Genomic DNA, 23,111 nt, shown 5'->3' with positions numbered 1-23,111 from the left:
GTCAAAGATAAACTGAATATTCAAAATGGCCGAACTTGTCGGCATAAGTGAGGGACATGAGTACCAACATAACGCCACAAAAAAATCGAAAATCGAATATACGTAACCCGCGGAAATTCAAAATTCGCGATACTTTTTGAACAGACCTCGTATACCTGCGATACTTAGATATCTGGAGATTAAAATAAACTTCTTTATCTATTAATTTAGGAGTACAAAATAAATCTTTATTTCTCTAAAATACCCAGTAAGAAAAATGTTAGCCTACAGATGTATGTTCACAGATTGGCCTACAGATGTATGTTCACAGATTGGCAGCAGATTAGATAAAAATACTGCGGCAGATCCTATTTATACACATTAAATTTAAGTTCTGTCAACAGCGACTACTGACATAACTTTACAGCAGATTGACGGTAAAAATCGAGCAGGACCTGCAGTATGTTCCATAATTATCATTTAAACCTAGTAAACGCCAATTATCAGAACATAACTTTAATGTCCGATATAATAATGTACATGTTACATTTAAAACGTGTGTTATATAAGAAATATATTATTGTGTCGGACATTAAACATCGATGTTATGTTAGTGATACTTAGTGTTTACTGGGAATATATTTAAGGAGGTTCGGTAGTGATGATTTTTTATGATGAAAATTTTTGAAATTTTAATAGATTATTCGGAATAATAGTATTATATCACAACTGCTTTTTTTTTTATATGAAAGAATATTATTAAATTAACATTCTGTCAAAGTTTGAGTGAGCCCCACTACAAATTTCTATTAAAAAATAGCTAAAAATGTGGTTGCAGCAGACGACTTGGCAACGCTGTTTTCGGTGCGCGCTTTGAAATTCAATGTATAGTAAAAACAACTTCTTTTGTAATTTAAAACGTTTTATTGAAAATATTATTTTTATTAACACATTACAACATTTTAATAGAAAAATTTAATACTTTTATAATAATTATTATTTTAGAAAATAATGACTATGTAATAATTGACCAGAGTCGTTTTTTATATTTTCTCTATATGTTTGAAATCTATTTTAAAATAACTCATTGTCAGTATTATATAACTTCTAATCTAGTATATATTATACTCATATTTTATCTTGGATGATATTTTCTAAAATATTCAAAAATTCCAAAATTTTATCCATAATACTGATTTTTTTTATCAAGGGATTACTTCCACCCATCAATAGTAGCTTTAATTTGTCAATTCCTTCGAAATATTTGTCAATTATGTTTTCATAGGCAACTCCGTTCTGACTTAATTTTTTTATAAGCGAAACTGATATCACAGATACATATTTTGCACTCGATTCAACTTTGTTTACATGTGAACATTTTTCACATTTGACATGAAAAATGGGTCCTAATCCCTGAACACATTCGTCAATAATATCAGTCAAATGTAGTTTATGATTACATGAACTGCAAAACATTTTCTTGGCCATACAATCGAAATTAACAACTCTTTCACCGTCAACAGGAATGTCAACTTTGTTCATTTCAACTGAAGAATTTTTAAGACTTTGAGCTTTTTCTTTCATTTCACTTAACATTTTGCCTCGTGTCTATCTACTTTTAATTTTTTAACAAACTTTCCATTAAAACGAATTCTTTCTTTGCCAGTAGCATCCGTAGTAATTTGAAGGTTATTTGTTTTTCTTTTAACTTTACCCGTTTTAAACATCAAAGTCACACGATTTCAACAAGTACATTCATTTAAATTTAACAAATAAATTATTTTTTACAGTCAATTTTCAATTTATTAATTATAATAATTTTAATAGAGTACACAAGTACAATGTCAATAGACGACGACGACGACGTGTCAGCAGCCGAAAAAATTTGCGGCGTTGTCAGACGTTCTCTCTCCCCTTGCCTCTCTAAGATTTCCCCCCGCTAACACTACCGAACCTCTTTAAGTGGTGACAAAACAACATATCCTGTTGAGTTTCTGCAGTCAAACTGCACAGTAAAATTTTTGTGTTAAAAACGATCTACTGAAATTTTTGTGTTTACACCTTTAACAAGGTGAATATATAATAAAAATAAAAGTAATATGTTAATCATTTGAATATGTTAATTTAACATGTACAGAATATATTCGAAATATATTCGATGCAAGGCGTCTGTCCATCTGTCACATATTTGTAGTTTAGGTCAATATGAACAAAAAATTCTCAACTATTTTATAAACAGTACGCAAAATTTCGAGTTGTTAATTATTGAAAATGGCGATGTATAGAGAATTCTTCAATTAATAACTTAAATTTGCGTATTATTTATAAAATTGTACGGGATTTTTTTGTTCAGAATGATGCAAATATATGGTAGCTGTTGTACGTAGCAGCAAGTTCAAGATTCAAGATCCAATATATTGATATCTGTTGCTAGATCGTTAGGTACAACTGTCATATATTTGTAGATTAGGTCACTCTGAACAAAAGGTTTGTACCATTCTGCGAATAACGTGCAAATTTTTGAGTTATTAAATAAAAAATACTCTATACATGGTCATTTTCAAAAATTAATAACTCGAAAATTATGGGTTATTTGCAAAATAATGGGGCCTCTTTTGTTGAAATTAACCTATATACTTATATATATTTGAATACTAATCAAGATATTTCCCATGTTAAAGTAACACCAAAATTTCAGTGGACTGTTTTTAATGTAAAATTTTTTATTGTATATGGTTTGTCCGGAAAATAATGTCAGTGATTTTTTTTACGCGACTGACCGTCAGGGCGCGTTCGGATCGGTTGGGAATGGTAGAGGGGAAAGTCAGCTAACGAATGTTGAGTCACTCAGTCTTCTCCCGCCAGCCGCATAGTAAGGGCATGCGTTTCCGCGAAAGTCATTTTGTGATCTTGTGCAAGTAAAAATGCAGCGCTCGTTAGAACAAAGGATGGCGATCAAGTTTTGCGTTAAACTTGGCAAGACCGCGGCGGAAACTCTTCCAATGATCAAGACAGCTTTTAAAGAAAATGCCCTGTCGGATCGGCAAGTGTTCCGGTGGTACAAGGTTTTTTTGGAAGGCCGGGAAGAGGTCGACGACGAAGCCCGCGCTGGACGGCTATCGACGAGCACCACGGACGACAATGTGACGCGAGTGAAAGAACTTTTGAACACAGACCGACGATTGAATGTCCGTTTACTGTCACAGTTACTGCGACTGAAACGCAGGGTTCAACGCGTCCGGCCGGACATCGTAAAGGACTGGAAGTTGCATCACGACAACGCGCCGGCCCACAACTCCTTCCTTGTCACCAAATACCTGGCCAAAGTAGGGGTACCAACGATTCCCCAGTCTCCGTACAGTCCGGACGTCGCTCCCCCCGACTTTTTTCTGTTTCCGCGCCTGAAAGGACCCATGAAAGTAAAGCATTTCGAGACCATTGAGGGGATCCAAGCAGCTTGCACTGCGGCTTTAAAGGACATTCCGGAGGAGGCCTACCGTGATGCATTCGATGCCTGGAAAACTCGCTGGAGCTGATGTGTCAACGCAGGAGGAACCTATTTTAAAGAATTTTGATGTGTTGTAACGAAAAGTTCAATAAATTTTTTTAATCGACTCAATGACATTACTTTCCGGACAAACCATGTATGTCATCACTTTCTGTTAGCAAATTCTATTGTATTTCCGCTAGCAAGATGCCGAAGAAATTTACAATAGACTCTGTGCAATATCTGCTTCTACAGTTTTGGTTATCTGGTTATCCGAAATATGGCGAAATATTCATAAACGTTCAAATGATAAACTCATATTTTAATTTACAGACATAAATTGGTACATATAACTGATCCGATAAGAAAACGAGCTGCGTCATCTTTCGAGAATCATGATTATAATATGGAATGTGATACTTGGCGATGCGAAGAACGGCGATTGGAACTGCAAGAGCAAGCTACTGCCGTGAAAGAATGCATTCTTAGTCACAAGAAAGCAATAGAGTTTGTACATGTATTTATATATACGATATATTCGTGCACGTAGTACTATAGTATATACGTCGTGTAATCTTGATGGAATTATAAAAGATATTAACACTATTATAGTGTTTGTGTTACGCGATTGTTTTGAAATCCTTCAGATATCTTGCAAATCTTCCTTATTAATTAGATGTGCGCGATTATTACAATACATTTACGCGTGGAGTCTCGCCGTTGCGGTTAGTACAAATGTGATCATCATAAGTATCTCGGCAGTTCAAGTAAGTTAGGATAGAAAAGACAATTTTACTTGCGAATATTTGACTTTCCTTCTCGTTATTTAGTTAATGAGCAAATTGTTTCGATGGACTGAGATGGCGATGTCTGGTATATACGTAATTGGTGAACTGATACACATATTTTTTCTCAGCTTAATGGCGCAATTTATATTTGACCACAGTTTAAAAGTTCGCGAATCGGCGTGAGTAATTGAATATGTACTTCGACCGCAAACATTACGTTTACATGAAATATATTAAAAGCGGTAGGTTTGCAGGTATTCATGCTCTTGGTACAATATGCCTACCAAGATTCAAAAAGATGTTGTAATGATCCTAATGAGAAGCCGTTTACCATGCAAGGTGATGGCTGGACAATTGTTTGTAATGTCACTGGAAAACTTTTGTGCGGTATGAATGCTTGACAATTCATTTGTTATTCATTTGTTATTAAAGTTAATCTAAATAATATATATTAAAAATTCTTTCCTTTTCTTTAGATATTGCAGACATCGATGTCGTATTTTACGGTGTTAGCTTCTTTTCGATAAATGTCCGCATATATTTTTTAATATAACTGATGTCTTATTTTTCTCTCTCTCTCTCTCTCTCTCTCTCTCTTTCTCTCTCTCTCTCTCTCTCTCTCTCTCTCTCCATTTCTATCTTTAGAATAAAAAATAAAAGTTATATTTATTAATAAAATATATATAGGGTGTCCCAAAATTCACGCAAGAAGTAATTTTCATAGAAAACACAGGTTTATTATTAAAAATTGTAAATTTTTTATTGATTCATAAAGTATACAGTATAGGGTTATGTATGGAATAGTATATCGGATAAATGGCCTCCACGGCTTTGCTGGCATATACGCACTCTTGTTGAAATTTTCCATGACCGTTTTGCATAAATGTGGCTGAATTTCGTTGATACAGCGCTCAATTTTCTCCTTTAAGGCGTAGGTAGTCGTAGGCTTGTTGGCATAAACCTTAGACTTCAAAAAACCCTAAAGAAAAAAGTCCAACGACGTTAAATCACATGATCTAGGCGGCCAATTCTGATCGCCAAAACGGGAAAGGAAATAACTCATGCAGTAATTGAATTGTTTCTTGGGCTGTATGTCATGTGGCACCGTTTTGTTGAAACCATATGTCGTCCACATCCATATCTTGCAATTTAGGCACAAAAAACTGGATTATCACGTTGCGATAGCGAGTACCATTAACTCTTATTGCCTGACCAGCCGCATTTTCAAAGAAGAATGGTCAGATGATGCCTCCAATCCAAAATCCGCACCAAACAGTGACACGTTGTGGATGCAAGATCACTAATTGATCCAGTCTCCCTAAATTTTTTAATAATCTCTTCACAGTTAATGAACATAAATCACTATTCCGACCATATTTTGTACGAAAATTGCGAATTGTAGCTGCCAAACCTTCATTATTTTTTAAATATTGCTCAACAATGAAAACGTGTTGTTCTTTCGTGTAGCGCTCCATTTTTAATAACCCTGAACTGTCAGTTGTCACGCTGTCTTTTTTTTCGTTGGCAACACTTTACCACACAAATGGCGCAAAATTCAAATCTTGCGTGAATTCTGGGACACCCTATATATGTGCGTGCGTGTGCGCGTGATCCGAATTAAATATTTTTTGCCGTTTATATATTTAAGAAGTTTCATAATTTTAAATGGCAAAAATTGAAATAAACGAAATATTGGGTCTATGCATAATTCCGTAGTGAAATTCCAATAGATGTCGTTTGCAGTTGTTTTTCCGCACGCACACGTGATAAACATATGAAGTGTCATACATTAAGTGAAAGCTAAAATTTGTGCCGACATTTTAAGAAAATATTCATCGAGATCCGTGACGTATACGAAGTTTAATTATATTTTAAATATGAAAGGAAAAAACATGCATTTTTGGTGCATTTCGCCTTTTTATTTCCGAAAAGGCAAAAATGCGTCACAAACTCACAAAAAGATATGCGCCATGTACGGAGAGAATGCCGTAAGTGAAAGTATCGGAAGTGGTTTGCGAAATTTCATTGCGGAGATTTGAATCTCCAAGATGCTCTTCGCTCTGGTCGGCCAGTCACTACTGATGTCGATCAAATCAAGGCTTTAATCGACTACGACCAACATTTGACGACTACAGAGATTAGACATAACCTCAACATTGACCAATCAACTGTTTCGAGACATTTACGGAAGCTTGGGATATTAAACAAGTTTGATGTTTGGTGTCACACGAAAAGAATGTAATGGACCGAATTTCAGCTTGCGATTTGCTGCTCAAATGCCATAAGAACGAACCATTTTTAAAGCAAATGATCACTGGAGATAAAAAGTGGATTGTCTACAACAATATCAGTCGAAAAAGATTATGGTCGAAGCGCGGGGAGGCTACTCAGACGGTCGCAAAGGCTGGATTATACCCGAAGTAGGTCATGCTCAGTTTCTGGTGGGATTGGAAAGGAATCGTCTATTATGAACTGCTGCCACCCAATAAAACGATTGATTCGACCAAGTACTGCTCACAGTTGACCAAATTAAAGCGAGCAACCGATCAGAAGCGGCTCGAATTGGCGAATAGAAAGAGCGTTGTGTTCCACCAGGACAATACTAGACCACACGTTTCTCTGATAACGCGGCGAAAGTTATTGCGGTTTAGGTGGGATGTTTTGGTGCACCCATCATATAGTCCGGACCTTGCACCTTCAGACTATCACTTGTTCCGGGCGCTACAGAACAATTTGAATAACAAAACCTTCAGTTCCTTGGACGTCCTCAAAAACTATTTGGATGATTTCTTTGCCCAAAAATCTCAGGACTTCAATGAAAGAGTGATAATGAAGCTCGTGGAGAGATGGCAGAAAGTCATTGAACAGAATGGAACATATTTAATTGATTAAAATCGCTTTCTTTGCTAAATATTTTGCGTTTGAAATTTATTCGATTTTTGTTATGGAATTATGCATAAACCTAATATATCTTAGACTTTGGTATTAAATGCTTAATTTTTTTTTTATAAATTACAATTTAATGAAAACTTTTTGTTCGGGAAATTGTACTTAAATAAATAACAATAATTTTTTATCAGTGCATAAAACATTTTTTTGACATGAGCAAACAATCAAAATTTCATTTTCTCTGACAAATGTACTTATACTGAAAAAAATAATTATGCTATTGTAATAAAATTATCGTTTCCATTTCATATTCGTTGTAACAGCAATAATGTTTAGTGGCATAAACAAATTAGCAAATTATTCTTAATTAATTTACTGTTAAAATAAAATAATGTGTTTTTATATTTACTAATTTGAATTTACAAGAAAATAATTTGTAGATTTCAGCAAAATAATCCAGCAAATAGCAATTAGTGTTCTTAACAAATCGTTTTGCGTCCATATAATAAGACTGACAGATTTTGCTGCGATAGCATTAAGTTTGATGTGCCAGCAAATGATTTTTCTCCGTGTGCCAATTTTATCTTTTGCAATTTACACAAAAAATACTCACTTCCAATTCTGTTCGTGTATAAGAAACAGAGTATATATAGTATTTCAGCACACATACACATAATATTTCAACATGTTGTAGCACGTTTTACTATAACTCTACTATTCTGGCTACACACGATATATTCATTCCATTTATGCATTTTCATATGTCTGGTTAGAGAAGGAGTTAGGGAAACTCTACCATCACTTTTGCCACCCTAACTACATGTTTCAATGAATATTGTTGCGCCATGAAAAATTCATATCTTGAACACTGCAATTTCTATTCAAGCGATGGACACGTTCGTATTTAGATAAAATAGAGATCTACATTGTAACAAGACCTGCACTGCATTATCCTCCCGCGATTTTGTCAGAAATATCCGATACCTGTGCGGGTAAACATGAGTACGTTATTCGATACGCACTACTATTATCTGACAAAATTATTTTGCTCGATCGTCGGTCTATGGCCGCATCAATCGCAGATTAGAAGGAAGACCATTCATGCGATGCACATGCTAATATTGCTCACATATGTTCCGCCTCAGGTAAAGATCGTATATGTATTCTTCCTTACTGCTGAAATATAAATATAACATATCTCATATTCTCCAATAGGAAAATGTTTATGAAATTACAATGTTGATGAAATCTTGTATGGAATTTGTAATGCAATTATGGGGGTATATTTAAGAAAATAGATGTAAAAATTGATTTTTAAAATATTTATTAAAACATTAATAACTATTATAATTAATTTGTAAATAATTTGTAAATAATATTTCGGTAAAACAATCGCAATATAGCGAATCATCTTAGCAAAATATTTATAAAATTAAATTTATAAGAAAAAATTTTTAGGAAAGAAAATAATTGCTTAATAATTAAGAAAAATATTTCAGCTTCGTTATGGTGAAAATATTTAAAAATATAATTGTGTCTGAAGGAGTCAAATTGATGCATTTATATGTAAAAATATACAATCATTCCTGAATTATAGTTTAGAAATATTATGTGCGCACGTGAACAAGAGTCTCTTATAAGCGTAAAGTTCAATTCAAAATAACACAACGGCGCATTAACAATAACACAATGATTCTTCAATTTATTGCTTCCTTGAAGGGGTACAACACACGCGTGAGAGTTCCGCGACGCACTCACTCTCAGAAACGTTAACAAGAACTTAAAGTGTGAACGCAAATTCAATAACACTCGGTAAACTTTGTAAATATCGCACGCAGTTATTATAAAGAAGTATTTCAATGGATAAATTGCGATTGACGACGAGCAATCGACAACGCGTAACACGATCACGAATACGTCCTGTCACAAACTATGCAGAAACGTACTGAATCGGGTTCAGAAGCTCCCGATTCGTTCCCGGATGTTTCGCTTTCTTTTTAATCTCGCGTTTCTAAGACACGAAAATATCAATACAATAAAAGGAAAATAACGCGCGTGCCTAGCGACAGCCGACGCGATGTTGTCAGCTAATCGCAGACAATCGCCTCTCGCGAGCGACAATATATCGCACGTATCACGGGTGTACCGTGTGGCTCGCAACATATTGCAATATGAAATATTATACAAAGTATCCCAAACTCTCGGTTCCCATAGTGTACAAATAGAATAGGTGAAACTGAGTAAAAAAGTCATGTGTCATTTTGCAAAATGGTACATGACTTTTCTATGCAGTTTTATCCATTCTACTTGCATACCACGGAAACTGAGATTAGTTTGGGACACCCTGTATAATCTTTATGTCAAAGTTTTAAAAAAGGAAGCGCGTTTAAAACACACACAAATAAAAAATAAATACAAAGTTTATTTAAACATTTATACGCCACTCACATATTCCCTTTTTTTTTATTTGAATTGATGAACTTCTAACTAATTTAATAATTTGAATAGAAATATTTTTTTTGCAATTACTGCAAATATTAAAATGTTATTGCTACATTAAACATTGTAGAAAATATTCTAAATTACGATTTTGCTTTTAAGAATTGAAATTTGTATAAATATTGAATATTATACAATAATATCTCAAAGAAATATCCCAAATTGAATTTGTGTCTAATTTTATTTTTAAATTTATTTTGAAATTTTTAATTAAGACAGAACCATTACATTATTACGAGTCATTTTAATGTATTATTACGAAATTTTTCACCAATTTATGATGTTATTATTATGCTATGTTTTTATAATTTACCTATTGGGGTAGATATGACAAAAATTTAATCGAGCGTGGTATGACGTGAAATATATTAAATATGTCTAAATAAGTATGTTTATCGTGTTGTAGTATCGAAGTTCATTGAAATGAGGCTCTTTCATTAACAATTAATATGAAATCCTAATATAAATTGTCCTAAGTCTTAATGTCGAGACAAATGGACATGGAATTTTTTTATTCGTCTTTTTTTAATTTAGATGAAGAGATTACAACAAGTGTGGGGAAATAACATGGACGCAGTATGCATGTGCATGCCACCCATCTTTACCATTTTTCTATGCTTGTCCAAAACAATTACTATTATGTTATTTGAACCAGAGGTATATTAATTGCATTATTCTGATAAAAATATTCTCAGAATTTTTCATATAGTCTTTTGGAATTCTCACAAAATTGAATTCTACGACTTCTTTAGAAAACTTTTCAGATATTTTATATAATTAGAAATTTATATATAATTTCAAATTTCTTTGGAACATTATGTTTTTGCAAGATATTTTTTCGCACACGATCACATGATATATTTGAATCACTATCAAAACAACATACAGCACATCAGATACAGATATATTACGACTTAAGTATTTAGCTTATCTTCCTAAAATACCAGATGAAGATGTTACTATGTCAAATTGAAACAGAATGGAAATTAGTTTCGAGGGGGAAGAAAAACATAATTCTAGCGACTTATGCCTCGAAAACGAGGAGATTATGTATCGCATATACAAGTATGGTAAATAGGTCATATAGAAGCAAATATGACGAATACATATGATGAAAATGATAGTACTTTTATCTTTTCAGGTATAATGTGTTATGGACTCATGTGCTTTATCATGGCGCCAACGATCACACCAGTGTTGGACATCGTTTTACCTCGTAACGAAACGCGCATAAGAGGCTTAGGATTCGATCTTGATTATGGTGTTGACATGCAGGTGTATTGGTTTTGGTTATGGTTACATACTAACATAGCAGGAATTGTAGTTATGTTTAACATCATTGCCGCGGATATAATGTTTATTACACTCACCATTCACACGTGCTACTTGTTTGCAATAGTAAGGTAAATATACAATACCAGAACGGATATTTGAAGTTAAAAAAATGTTTCTCTTTTTACGTCTATCCCTTATTTAGTTATTATTTTATTAATATTGTAAAAAGTTAGTTCATAAAATATATTTTGATTTTCTTAAGATAACTGAAACATAAAATACTTTTGCATGCAGATGATAAACTCTTCGCCTTATTCTCAGATATAAATTAGAACATGTAACTGATTCAATTGGAGAACGCAGCGTGAGATCTTGTGATATTCGTAATTTTAACATCGAATACAACCCTTACCAATGTGAAGGAGAGCAAATGAAATTAGAACAAGCTACTGCCATAAAAGAATGCGTCCTTAGTCACAAGAAAGCGATAGAGTTGGTAACTGTATTCAAATATATACACAACGTACTCATTTACGTATTGAATGATCTTGATAGATTTATAAAGCGTATTTACCATACTGAAACTCTTCAGATATCTTGTATATCTCTTTTAATTAGATCCGCACAATTATTACACTACATTTATGCATGGAGCCTCCTCATTGGAGCAGGCTTGAATGTAATCACCATAAGTATCGCGGCGGTCCAAGTAAGTTTAAGCGAAAAGAATCCTATTTCGCATATACTTCATTTTGTTTCTTCACATTTAGCTAGTGAGCAAAATGTTTCAATGGGCCGAAATGATGATGTCCGCTGCATTCGTAATTGGCGTAATGATGCACTTGTTCTTCCTTAGTTTAATGGCACAATTTATACTGGATGAAAGTATAAACATTCACGAATCAACGTGAGTTATCGAACTCTTTTGACAATTAAGAATGTACTATATTTGTGATATTAAAAACAACAGGTTTTGTTACAGATATTCGAGTTCTTGGTACAATATGTCTGCCATGGTACAAAAAGATTTCATATTGATTTTAATGAAAAGTCGTTCACCGTGCCAGTTGATGGCTGGAAAATTGTTTGTTATGTCGCTAGAAAATTATTGCGCGGTATGTGTGAAAACTCGGAGGTACACTTGAAATCAATGATTCGTTAACGTGCTGCGGGATTAGGAAGAATGCTTCTCTTTCCATAGATTATTCTCATTCGTCAGGATAGCTCTGCAACGTATAATCAACGAATCAATGATTTCGAATATATATTTATCGTTTATATAATATGTTTATATGATATCTAAATATTATATTGTCAATCCCCTTATTTACTTTAGATACTGCAGACGTCGATGTCCTATTTTACAGTGTTAGCGTCTTTCCGATAAATCTCTGCAGCTACTTTATTCGAAAATAAATAACGATTGTTATCTTTATCAGAAAAAAAAAATGCGACATTTACAAGAGAAGTGCACGAAATGATAATCGCGAATGGCTATATATTATTGGAAAGGTTTTGACTAGCAGACATTACCTGTACAGTAGTTCGCTTGAATGATGCCTGTAGAGGGTGCTATATGCAATATAAGTTATACAGGGTAAGAAAAAAAGGTACACGAGGCATTTTTGAAAAAAAGGTTTTGTACAAGAGTTGTAGGATTTTAAATAGCGCATTACATAGTAGTATTAGTATGACTTTTAATAGCATTGTCAAGGTCACGTGAAGGTCACCTTGAATTTTTTTAATGGAACCTTCATTTTTTATTACATATTGTTGTAGCTTACCTCAAGAGTTTTTTAAAACACTGGAATGAAGTATTTTTTTATAAAGTATTTTTCGAATTATAGAGTTTGAAAGTTAGTACCGCCGATATTAGCATTATCCAAAGTGTACTGCATGGAGGTTGCACGGTCGAATTTACACCTTTGTGTGTATGTGTGTGTGTGTGTGTGTCACAACGAGATAAAGACCTCACGATTCGTCACTTTCGCGGTATTTAACCCTTTGAGTGCTATGGATGCATATACGAGGTCTGTTCAAAAAGTATCACGAATTTTGTGTTTTTTCAAAAATTATTTATTTATTCATGAATATCTATTTTGTCTCCTTCAAAGTAATCCCCATCAGATATTATACACTTGTGCCAACGTTTTTTCCAATCCTCGAAGCACTTCAAAAAATCATTTTTTGTGATCTTGTTCAGCTCCTCCTTCATCTCCTCAATCGTAGCGTAGCGTCGTCCTTTCATGTGCCTCTTCAGTTTCGGGAACAAGAAAAAGTCACAGGGGGCCAGGTCTGGGGAATACGGTGGCTGCGGCATCATTAGTGTGTTGTTTTTGGCCAAAAATTCGCGCACAAGCAACGATGTATGAACAGGGGCGTTGGTACGAATTTCGCGGCGACCCGTCTCATGCCCAAATCATTAGTAAAAATCGAATGGCACGAGCCAATCGATATGTTTAGGTCCTCAGCAACTTCTCTAACGGTGATTCGACGATTGGCCAATACTATTTTCTTCACTTCATCAATGTTTTCGTCTGTTGTTGACGTGCTCGGGCGTCCGGCACGCTCTTCGTCGTTCACATCTTCTCGGCCCTCTGAGAACATTTTGTACCACCGATAAACGTTGCTTCGGTCCAAGGTAGCTTCACCATATGCCACAGTCAACATTCGGAATGCGTCCGCGCACTTAATTTTGTTAGATTCTTTGATCCATTTTTTGGAATAGGCAAAAATCGAAGACGAGCCAAAACGCGTCCAAGCAAAACAGCTGTCAAAGATAAACTGAATATTCAAAATGGCCGAACTTGTCGGCATAAGTGAGGGACATGAGTACCAACATAACGCCACAAAAAAATCGAAAATCGAATATACGTAACCCGCGGAAATTCAAAATTCGCGATACTTTTTGAACAGATCTCGTATGCGTTTAGCTCCGCTTGGCGCGCGGTTCGACTATCGCCGGCGCGTGGCTTGCGTTGTGCGTAAAATTAATAAAAATAATGAATGTTCGAAAATAACTTTCCTGTTCAATTACATTATTCAAGTAATTGCGCCTTGCGTATTCAATCGACAGAGTTTGCATAAGCGAAAAAAGTATTCTGTTCCTAGCGATCAAAATCGCTAGGCGCGCGCCATGCGGATTGTTTGTGCCAGGAGTATTCAGCATTCAAAAGGTTATATCCAAATCCTCTCTGCCGCGCGCGCGCGTACGTATGTGTTTACGTGCGTGTGCGAGTGTGTGTGTGCGTGTGTGTGTGCGTTTAATAAAAAACGTTCCAAGTTATAAGTTATTCTATTTAATTAAACATAAATCGTGTTTTTTATTTCATTTTAGGAGTGAAAATATACATGAAGAGGGAAGAGAAAGCGAACGAAATAACTAATGGTAATGATAACGTTCAAAAAAGCAATCAACAAAGCAGTTAACAAAGAGGTTGATTGGAAAAATCATATGAACATTTGATGCATGTAGGATTTTGGTTACAAATCTGGCAAATGAGTTCTTCAAAAGAAAAATTTATGTCTTTTACTCTTTAAACTCCACATATGGTATATCAAATCTCCTTTTGAACCATACGAACCTAAACATCGGTTGATATATTGAAGAATGAATTTGGTTTAAAATCAAGCTGTGAATTTTCAATATATTTTTATGTTTGTGCAAAAATGCTTGATTTCCAGTAATAAAAGCGTGTTCCGTAAAACGCTTGATAAAATCTTTCCATTAATGAAAACAAAATAGATTGAGTGGTTGCATAAAACCTATTGAACCTTCCGGCAAAATTTTTAATGTAACAGTAACATTATCAACTTAATACAGTTTGTCTGACCTTTGAGCGCTTCACGAATCTATAATCAGAACGATCTTTTTTTCTGGGTTTCATTCAACGACGGGTTTAAAAATATTTTGAAAAAAATCTCCTCAAACGAGTCTCTTGTCTAGTTTGTCAGATTTGGAACACCGAAGTACGAGGTTTTTGTAATTGGGAAGTTATGTAGTCGCAGGAAATTGACCATAAACTTTCTGGAAGCAGATCAGCATTGGCGATATCAATTTTCCCTCCATAGGAAGAATCGATGTAATAGTATAGGAATAAATTCGAGCGTTTAATTGAGTGATAACTGCTGTCGTAATTTTTTCACCTTCAAATGATAGCGTGCATTTGTAAAGTGGCGTGTAGTTAAATCCCGACTGATCGGTATTGAATATTTCACTTGCATCAAACTCTGAATAAATATTATCAACAAAATTGAGATGAAATTCAATGCCTTTTTTCGCAGTCCGCTTGACTTAGTGTTGTTTCTTGAAGTACAGATTTTTCTTAACGAAATACGAAAAGTATTTTTAAATTCGTTGATCCATTGCAAAGACGCTTCGAAACCTATCAATCCAATTAATTTAGCATGGTACAAAGTCCACCGCCGTATAGTCTAGTCATGAACTGGAATTTTTTCCTGACGGGCCTGTATAAATTGCTCCTAACAATATTTTGTTACTGACAGCCATTATTCCCGATGTATGCTCTGTTGTACAACATATTTCTCACATCTACTTATGTAGGCAGGATGTTTTATTTTGGGGAATAGAGCTTTAATTATATTAAAAGACCAATTTGAATACTTCTTATGTGTTTCTACGACACGACGCGCATATGTAAGAGGTATAAAAGATAAAGATTTTTTAGAAGATGAATGTTTCTTTATAGAACATAAATTTTGATTTCTTTATAGAAGATGAATTTTAATTTTTTAGAAGATGAATGTTTCTTTATTAGAAGATGAATGTTCTTTCTCTTTATAAATTGGCTCGATTTCGCCATCTTTAAAAATAGCATCAGTGTATACATCTGTAACCTCTTTAAATTTTAATTGATCTTCGTTATCCATGATTTAACCATGGAATCCAAGGAATTAACCATGGATATTATTTTTTCCGTTAGTTAAATCTCTTTACGAGATGGGTTGCCCTCAACAGTGGTGTAATTCTTGAGTTTTTGCTTAAGAAGCTCAAATATTTTTAATGCCCTAATAGCCATTTTGTACAGAACACAAAGAAACAAATATTTAAATGACGCAAAGAAAAAATAAAAGTACAAAGAGAAAATGCATGGAAAAAATCTAATGTTTGTTCAAGAATCAGCCTAGATCAGCGTACAAAATTTGCAGCCCAAAAAATCACGCACAGAAGAACACCTGCGCACATGGAATAAGCCCCGATCGGCACTGGGCCGTACAAAGGCCAAAAGCGTACTTCAAGAGATTTCCAAAATACCATAATATATTATCTTTCCAATAAAAGTATTTTTTGAATTATGGAACTTAAAATTTACGGTATTGCTGGCATTAGCATTACCCAAGATATACAACATGGAGATTAAAAAATCAAATTTATATTTTTGTTGTACATGTGTTTAACACATACCATGTGGTAAATGAGGTTGAAATTCAACCTCATACCATGGTAAATGAGGTTGAAATTCAACAGTTTAACCTCTACGTTGTATACTTTGTGTAGTGCTAATGCTAACAATACCTAAATTTTAAATCCCATAACTCGAAAAATACTTTATAAAAAAATACTTTGTTATAAAGTATATAGTATATATACTATAATACTATAATATTATAATACTAGTATATAGTATAAAGTTATAGTTTTGAAAAGCTTTTGAGGGAAGTTATAACAATATATAATAAAAAGCAGGGGTTACATTAAAAAAATTCAAAGTGACCTTCACCTGACAATGACGACACTATTCAAAGTCATATTAATATTATTATGTAATGTATCATTTAAAATCCTACAATTTTTATATGAAATATTTTTTTCGAAAATGTCTTATTTGACTTTTTCCTTACCGTATATCCGTATCCCCTGTAACTTATATTGCATATAGCGCCCTCTACAGGCACTATTCAAGCGAAATATTGTACAGGTAAAGTCTGCTAGTTAAAACCTTTCTAATAATATACAACTATTCGCGATTATCATTTCGTGCACTTCCTTTGTTAGCAATAAAATATTTATGAAATATTTATTTTAATATATTTCATGTATATAAATGTTTAACATGTCTTATAGCAATTCGTAATTTGTGCGCGGATTCATGTGAATCTGAAATTGACATCAAAATTTATACATTACAGTAGGTAACAAAAATAGAAACGGTAAATAGATTTGTGAGATAACTAAATTTCTCCATATATGCATATGTACATATATTATATACAATCTATATAACAAATATACGTATATATCATAACACTTTATTCATATCATAATACTTTATTCCGTACTGCAATAACAGATAGCTATCTCCAACTGTTCATATTGTTATGTCCTGGATGTCTCGGAAACTGCGAATTTCTCTTTTTAATTATATGATTGGGAAACAGACGGATTTCGGGCAAGCGCTACTGTAATAAAGATAAGATTACAATGGCCGCCGCTAAACGTGCCGTACGGTTCCCAATGCGTCTATCATCTTTTCCGCCTTCACGACAGGTATGTAGTTTATTTACTTCCTGGGTACCCCGGGGACAACAAATTCCTTTTTTATAACTAAGATAATCTTGCCGCCTCTACGTTAGGCACGTATCTGTACATCCTGGGTACCTAGATAGCAGCGAATTCTTTCTTTTATGATTGTAAAACAAACAGATTTAAACAAGCGCTTTTATGGAAAAGACACGATTACACGCCGCCCAAATACGTCATAAGACTCCCGATGGGTCTGCGATCTTATCCGCTTATGTACATAGCCGGTCGAACGAAGGCCCTTTGATAGGTTTATGTTCTTAGGATCATTTATGACATCCAAATAGTATTAAGAATTTTCTAGAATAACTATTTCCCACGAAATTTTCTTTTATTAGTGATCGTCATCCACCACCCCCTGAAGTCTTTCCTATATAAGCCTCACTCTTTTGCCGTGAGTTCAGTTCAGTTCAAGTTCAAGTCCAGTTGAAGTTAATATTCAGTCTTCAGCAGTCCAAGAGTCAGTTCAGTCTCAGTCTTCTTCATTCTCATTCTCAAATCTTCTTCTGTAGTCTTCGTCTTCGTCTTCATTCGTCTTCAGTCGTCAGTCATTGATTCATCTAAATAGTAAGTCTTCATTTCATATTTAACCATGACTTTTAATCATTTCAATCCAATCTCCAATCCTACTTCACTCCTCAAACCATACACAGTTATTACCTTCCTTGAATTATATAATGATGTTTTCCTCGCCATATCGATACGTTAAATATTCTTGTTACGTTAAATCCAATCGTATTATATTAAGTTACACGGATTACCTTTTTATCTTAATCTCACTTTAATTTTCATCTTATATTCGCATTATTCCAATAATGCTGATTTATAAAAGTTGTTTAATGTTAACCCACATATCTCATTGTTTAACTTTAGCTAACCCTTTCATCTTTTAAATGTTGTATCTTTTACAATGACTTTTCTTATCAATTTACCACTATTATTAATCCATCCGAGAACCAAATTATGTTATTAATAAACTGTTTTATTCAAAATGCTCTAAATTTAATCAAGTCGTTAAAACTATTTATTCATCTCCTTGCAATTACCTAAATCTAAATTCCCCTCTCAACACGCTCATATGGTCCTATCCCAGGTAAAGAGATTAAGTTCTTTGACCTAAATAAAGGACCACCTAACGTACGTTCAGAGTAAATGTGCGTGATCAGAGTAAATGGGCCTCTTCGGACCTTGACCTGATCTGCAGACCTACCAGTACGTTTAGGGCTCGCGAGTGCGCAAGTAAGCGATTATGTTGCGTTCGTCCTCTTCCAGGACGTAACAATGTCTAAAAGACATGAATAGAAAGAGAGGGAGAGAGAGAGAGAGAGAGAAAGAGAGAGAGCATGCGCGACTAATTTTCAGTCTTTCTCTTTTTCTTTTTCTCATGCCAGCCAGAGACAACCCGGCATATTATTGTGTATTGTGAGACACTCTATGCATAGTGTCTCATTGTCACATTGACATGTTACATTTTATATTTTTCTTGCTATACCACGATACATTTATTCTGTTCTTACAGTATCTATCATTTTCTCTACTTTAACTTCATGTCCCGGTGGCCCCTGTTGTGGCATGAAAAATTCATATTTCGTACACTATAATTTTACTAAGCGCACTCTCTAGACGTCGGACATGAATGTATTATCAACGAAAGTTTCATTGTAATAATCCCCTTATTGATGCATCATCTTCCGCTGTTTTGTCAGAAGTATTCGATACGTGCGCGGGTAAACATGAGTACGTTGTTTGATATGCCTTACTATTATCTGAGCAAACTATTTTGCTCAATGGTCGGCTTATGGCCATATCAAGCGCAAAATAAAAGGAAGATCATCCAATTGTTCAACATTTTTATATTATTTTCATATCTTCCACCTCAGGTAAAGATAATATTTATTTCTCTTTTGTCACACATCGAGAAATATAGATATCTTATATAATTAACAGAAAGTTGATGACACGTAAAATATCGCAAATAATAAATAATTTGAAAAACAATTAGATACTTTTNTGGCCAGTGATGGACAATATTTTGAGTCATAACTTTATCTCCATTTTTTGCAATAAAGCCTCAAATTAAAAAAAAAACGGCGAGAGCAAAGTTGTACACCTAATAATACCAAACAACTGTAACGTATGCGATAGCGAGCTACACAGGGAAAAAGATTTCTTCAGATTTAGTATACATATTTGTTTGATTTGAGTTTGTTTATTATAAACAATATAATTTAGTATCATATATCATTTTGTTTGAATGCAAATATTGTTGTTTGATTAGAATAAACCATATTGTTTGATAGAAAAAAACAGTATTATTAGGGATACTCATAAGTAATGCTGCTTTTTGATTTTTATACAAAACTTTATTTTATTTAATATTTAGTACAGATTACTCTACAAAATAATTCCCATCATTAGTGATAATCTTCTTCCATCTCTCTGGCGAACTTTTAATTCCCTTCTTGTAAAATGAGGGTGGTTTTATGGCAAAATATTCTTCTAGTGCAGTTTTGATGGCTGCTGTAGTAGAAAAGTTTTTCCCACAAAGAAAATGCTCCATTGATCTAAAGGAGTAGTAGTCTGACGGAGCAGCTTCTGAAGAATATGGCGGGTGAGGGAGGACTACTTCAACTTCTTGATTTTTTTTGGGTGATTCTGGCGCTATGAAATCTTACGTTATCATGCTAGAGAATGATACCCTTTCGATTAATCAGTCTTGGGTATTTTTGAAGCAAAGCAATGTTCAGCCTATCAAGCTGTGTATAATAATATTCAGCAGTTATGGTTTCATTGGGATTCAAAACCTCATAGTGGATATTTATTCAATCTGAAAAAACGACATTACTCATGGGTACCCCTAATATTTAGAGGAAATATATATAATATTTAGTTTCCAATAAACAAAATTTATTTCATTATATATTAAATATTGTTCCATTGAAACAAAGCAATTTTTAATATTTTTCTAACATAGTATTACTTCTTTCAAATAATTTATTGTTTGTGATAACCAATGTAATGGTTGGACGAAAATATAAAAATATATATTATTAGTGTAAAGATATTTATTTGAGTAAAGATATTATTTGAGAAACAATCCCATTTGTTGAATCAAATATTTATTTGTTTGCTCCATTCCAAAAAACAAGTTTATTTCAATAAAAAAAAATTTATTAATCCAAAGGAATTTTTTTCTTTGTGTAGAGAGAATTGCACCATTATTAATTATTAATTAAAATGTAGCAATTTTTATATGAATGGCTTTAAATTATGACATAGAGTAACAAACACAGAACTGATAAATAAATTTTATCGTTTGTTTCTCTCTGATATAGTTAAAGAGACTGCACCAAGTCTGGGGAGAAGATATGGACGCAGTGTGCATATGTATGCCGCCGATCCTTACTATATTTTTGGTTTTGTCTAAGATCTTGACTTTGAAGATATTTAGAACAGAGGTATTATAATATAACTGTTACTATATATATATCGTAAATGATCAATCCATTCGTTTAAATTGTTATCGATGTATCACAGAGTATAATACATTGAGAAATCCATTTAGTCGACTCAAACATAATACTTGTGTGAATGTGAACAAACAAATGTTTTAGCTGTGAGAGCCAACATTTGGTTCCCTGAATCAAAAGTTTTAGTTCTCTAAATCAAACCTTTTTCATCTTCTTTTCAAAAAACTAAATTTTGGCTTTCATAATCAAAACATTTACCCATGTCCAAACGAGCATTTTGTTTAACACGTTCCTTGCCGCGTGGGGCGTATGCTCCCCACGCTGAACTTTCCGTTCAAGCCATTTGGTATTATCATTGTAAAATGAAGAATTTTTTAAAAATTCATTATGCAGTCAATTATAGGCATCTTAATACTATTGTTGATACGCTCATTTGATCATGGGGCGTATACGCCCCACGCGGCGCGATAGACAACTGTTTTTCACCGCAACTTGTTTTAACTGCAAAACCGAAGATTATTGTGGATTATAATGAAGGAAAGTCTTATGTAGATATCTCCGATCAAATGGCTTCATATTGCAGTTCTCTACGAAAATCAGTAAAGTGGTACAAAAAATTGTATTTGAACTTTGCCTGAACACAGCTGTAGTGAATTCATGGATTATATATAACAGTCTTACAAACCAAAAAAAAAACAAGCATCGAATTCCGAAAAAAATTAGCAATGAATCTGATGTCATGTAATAATAATGATAATAATAATAATTCTCTACTAATTGGACCAAGAAGAAATCGACACGAAATTTAAAAAAAGGAAGGCCGCTTTAATTCGATAAGAAGGCGCTGCAAAATTTGTTACGAAAAAAATGTTAAAAATTTAGGTTCCCAATCGGCAAGAAACTGTACTGTAAAAGTTGCAACATTCTGCGATAGTTGTGTGGATAAACTAGACTTATGTTTGCCATGTTTTAACAAAGTTCACCGTAATATCCCTTTGTGATTGTATACAAACTTGATTTCAATTAAAATGTTTTATTTTAAACTTATATAGGCATGATAAAAAAAATGATATGTGAGGATGCAACTCGCTTGGTAGAGTAATATTCAGCCAGGTATTTGTTAAACTAATTCCTAGAAAAATAAATTTATTGGTTTGTTGTGTTATGCATCTTAAACTATACACCCTTTCCTTGATAATTATGATTTTTTAATTATTGTTAGGCATACGCCAGAAACAAAACAATACAATTGTAAAGCATGGGGCGCATACGCCCCATGCGGCCTGAACGGAAAGTCTTCAAAAAACGGTCTGGCAGGGAACGTGTTAAGTAAATTAAATAGGTTTCTTAATGTAGATAGGCACACATTACGATTCAAATACACCGCATATCTTCTCAAAAAATCGCTAGATGAAAATACTGTTACGGCAAATTCAAACAGAATGGGAGAGAGTGTCGAGCAAAGGGGAAAATAAAATTCTACAGAATTACGCGTCAGAAACGAAGACATTTTGTATCGTATACGCAAGTATGATAAATACTTGTCAACGTGGCGAGCATATATAACATTATTTCTATCTTTTCAGTAATTATGTGCGGTGGACTTATGTGCTTCATTCTAGCACCGACAATTTCGCCGATGCTGGATATTGTTTTACCTCGTAATGAGACCCGCCTAAGAGGCTTAGGCTTTGAACTTGATTACGGAGTTGACATACAAACCTATTGGTTCTGGTTATGGTTGCACAGCAACATGGCTGGGACGGTGGCTATATTTAACAGCATCGCCGCGGATACAATGTTTATTATATTAACCATTCATGCTTGCTACTTGTTTATGATAGTAAAGTGAGTCTCTTTTACTCACATGTAACAGGACAAAAGCGTCTCCCTCTGATTGTGATAAACGTAATATGTTGTACTTCAAATCAAAATAAGGGATACATATTTTTTTTATATGTACCCATACGCATTTTTAAGGAATGAAATACCCTTTTGAAAAAAAATCGGTATTTTTCTTTCGAAGCGAATATTGTAAAAATTATAAGAAATAGACAAATATTCCGAATGAAAATGAATGGTTTGAAGAGTGCTTTATAATAGTAATTTTGAAAAGTTTTTATATTGATTCTTTAAGTACGAGGTCTGTTCAAAAAGTATCGCGAATTTTGTGTTTTTTCAAA

The 23,111-nt window shown here is 33.7% G+C and overlaps 2 protein-coding genes across 2 annotated transcripts; both read left to right on the top strand.

The window, feature by feature from the left end:
- The first annotated feature begins 3,597 nt into the window (after nt 1-3,597).
- LOC106745657 (odorant receptor 4-like) lies at nt 3,598-4,781 on the top strand. Its single transcript, XM_014621464.1, has 5 exons — nt 3,598-3,623; nt 3,800-3,983; nt 4,297-4,433; nt 4,509-4,641; nt 4,731-4,781. The coding sequence occupies exons 1-5, from the start codon at nt 3,598-3,600 to the stop codon at nt 4,779-4,781; spliced, it is 531 nt and encodes a 176-aa protein (XP_014476950.1).
- Nucleotides 4,782-10,621: 5,840 nt separating this feature from the next.
- LOC106745656 lies at nt 10,622-22,776 on the top strand (the record flags this gene model as incomplete). The annotated part of the gene is made up of 8 exons (XM_014621462.1): nt 10,622-10,712; nt 10,784-11,045; nt 11,239-11,413; nt 11,510-11,626; nt 11,688-11,824; nt 11,900-12,032; nt 22,339-22,456; nt 22,515-22,776. Coding segments are annotated over exons 1-8 (1,295 nt in total), but the record flags the coding sequence as incomplete, so codon positions are not given.
- Nucleotides 22,777-23,111: the final 335 nt, after the last annotated feature.

The sequence above is a fragment of the Dinoponera quadriceps genome, unplaced genomic scaffold, assembly GCF_001313825.1.
Source record: "Dinoponera quadriceps isolate SergipeBrazil2010 unplaced genomic scaffold, ASM131382v1 scaffold1819, whole genome shotgun sequence".
NCBI lineage: Eukaryota > Metazoa > Arthropoda > Insecta > Hymenoptera > Formicidae > Dinoponera > Dinoponera quadriceps.
Note: the sequence above shows the minus strand (reverse complement) of the source record. Positions and strands in the feature narration are given on the sequence as shown.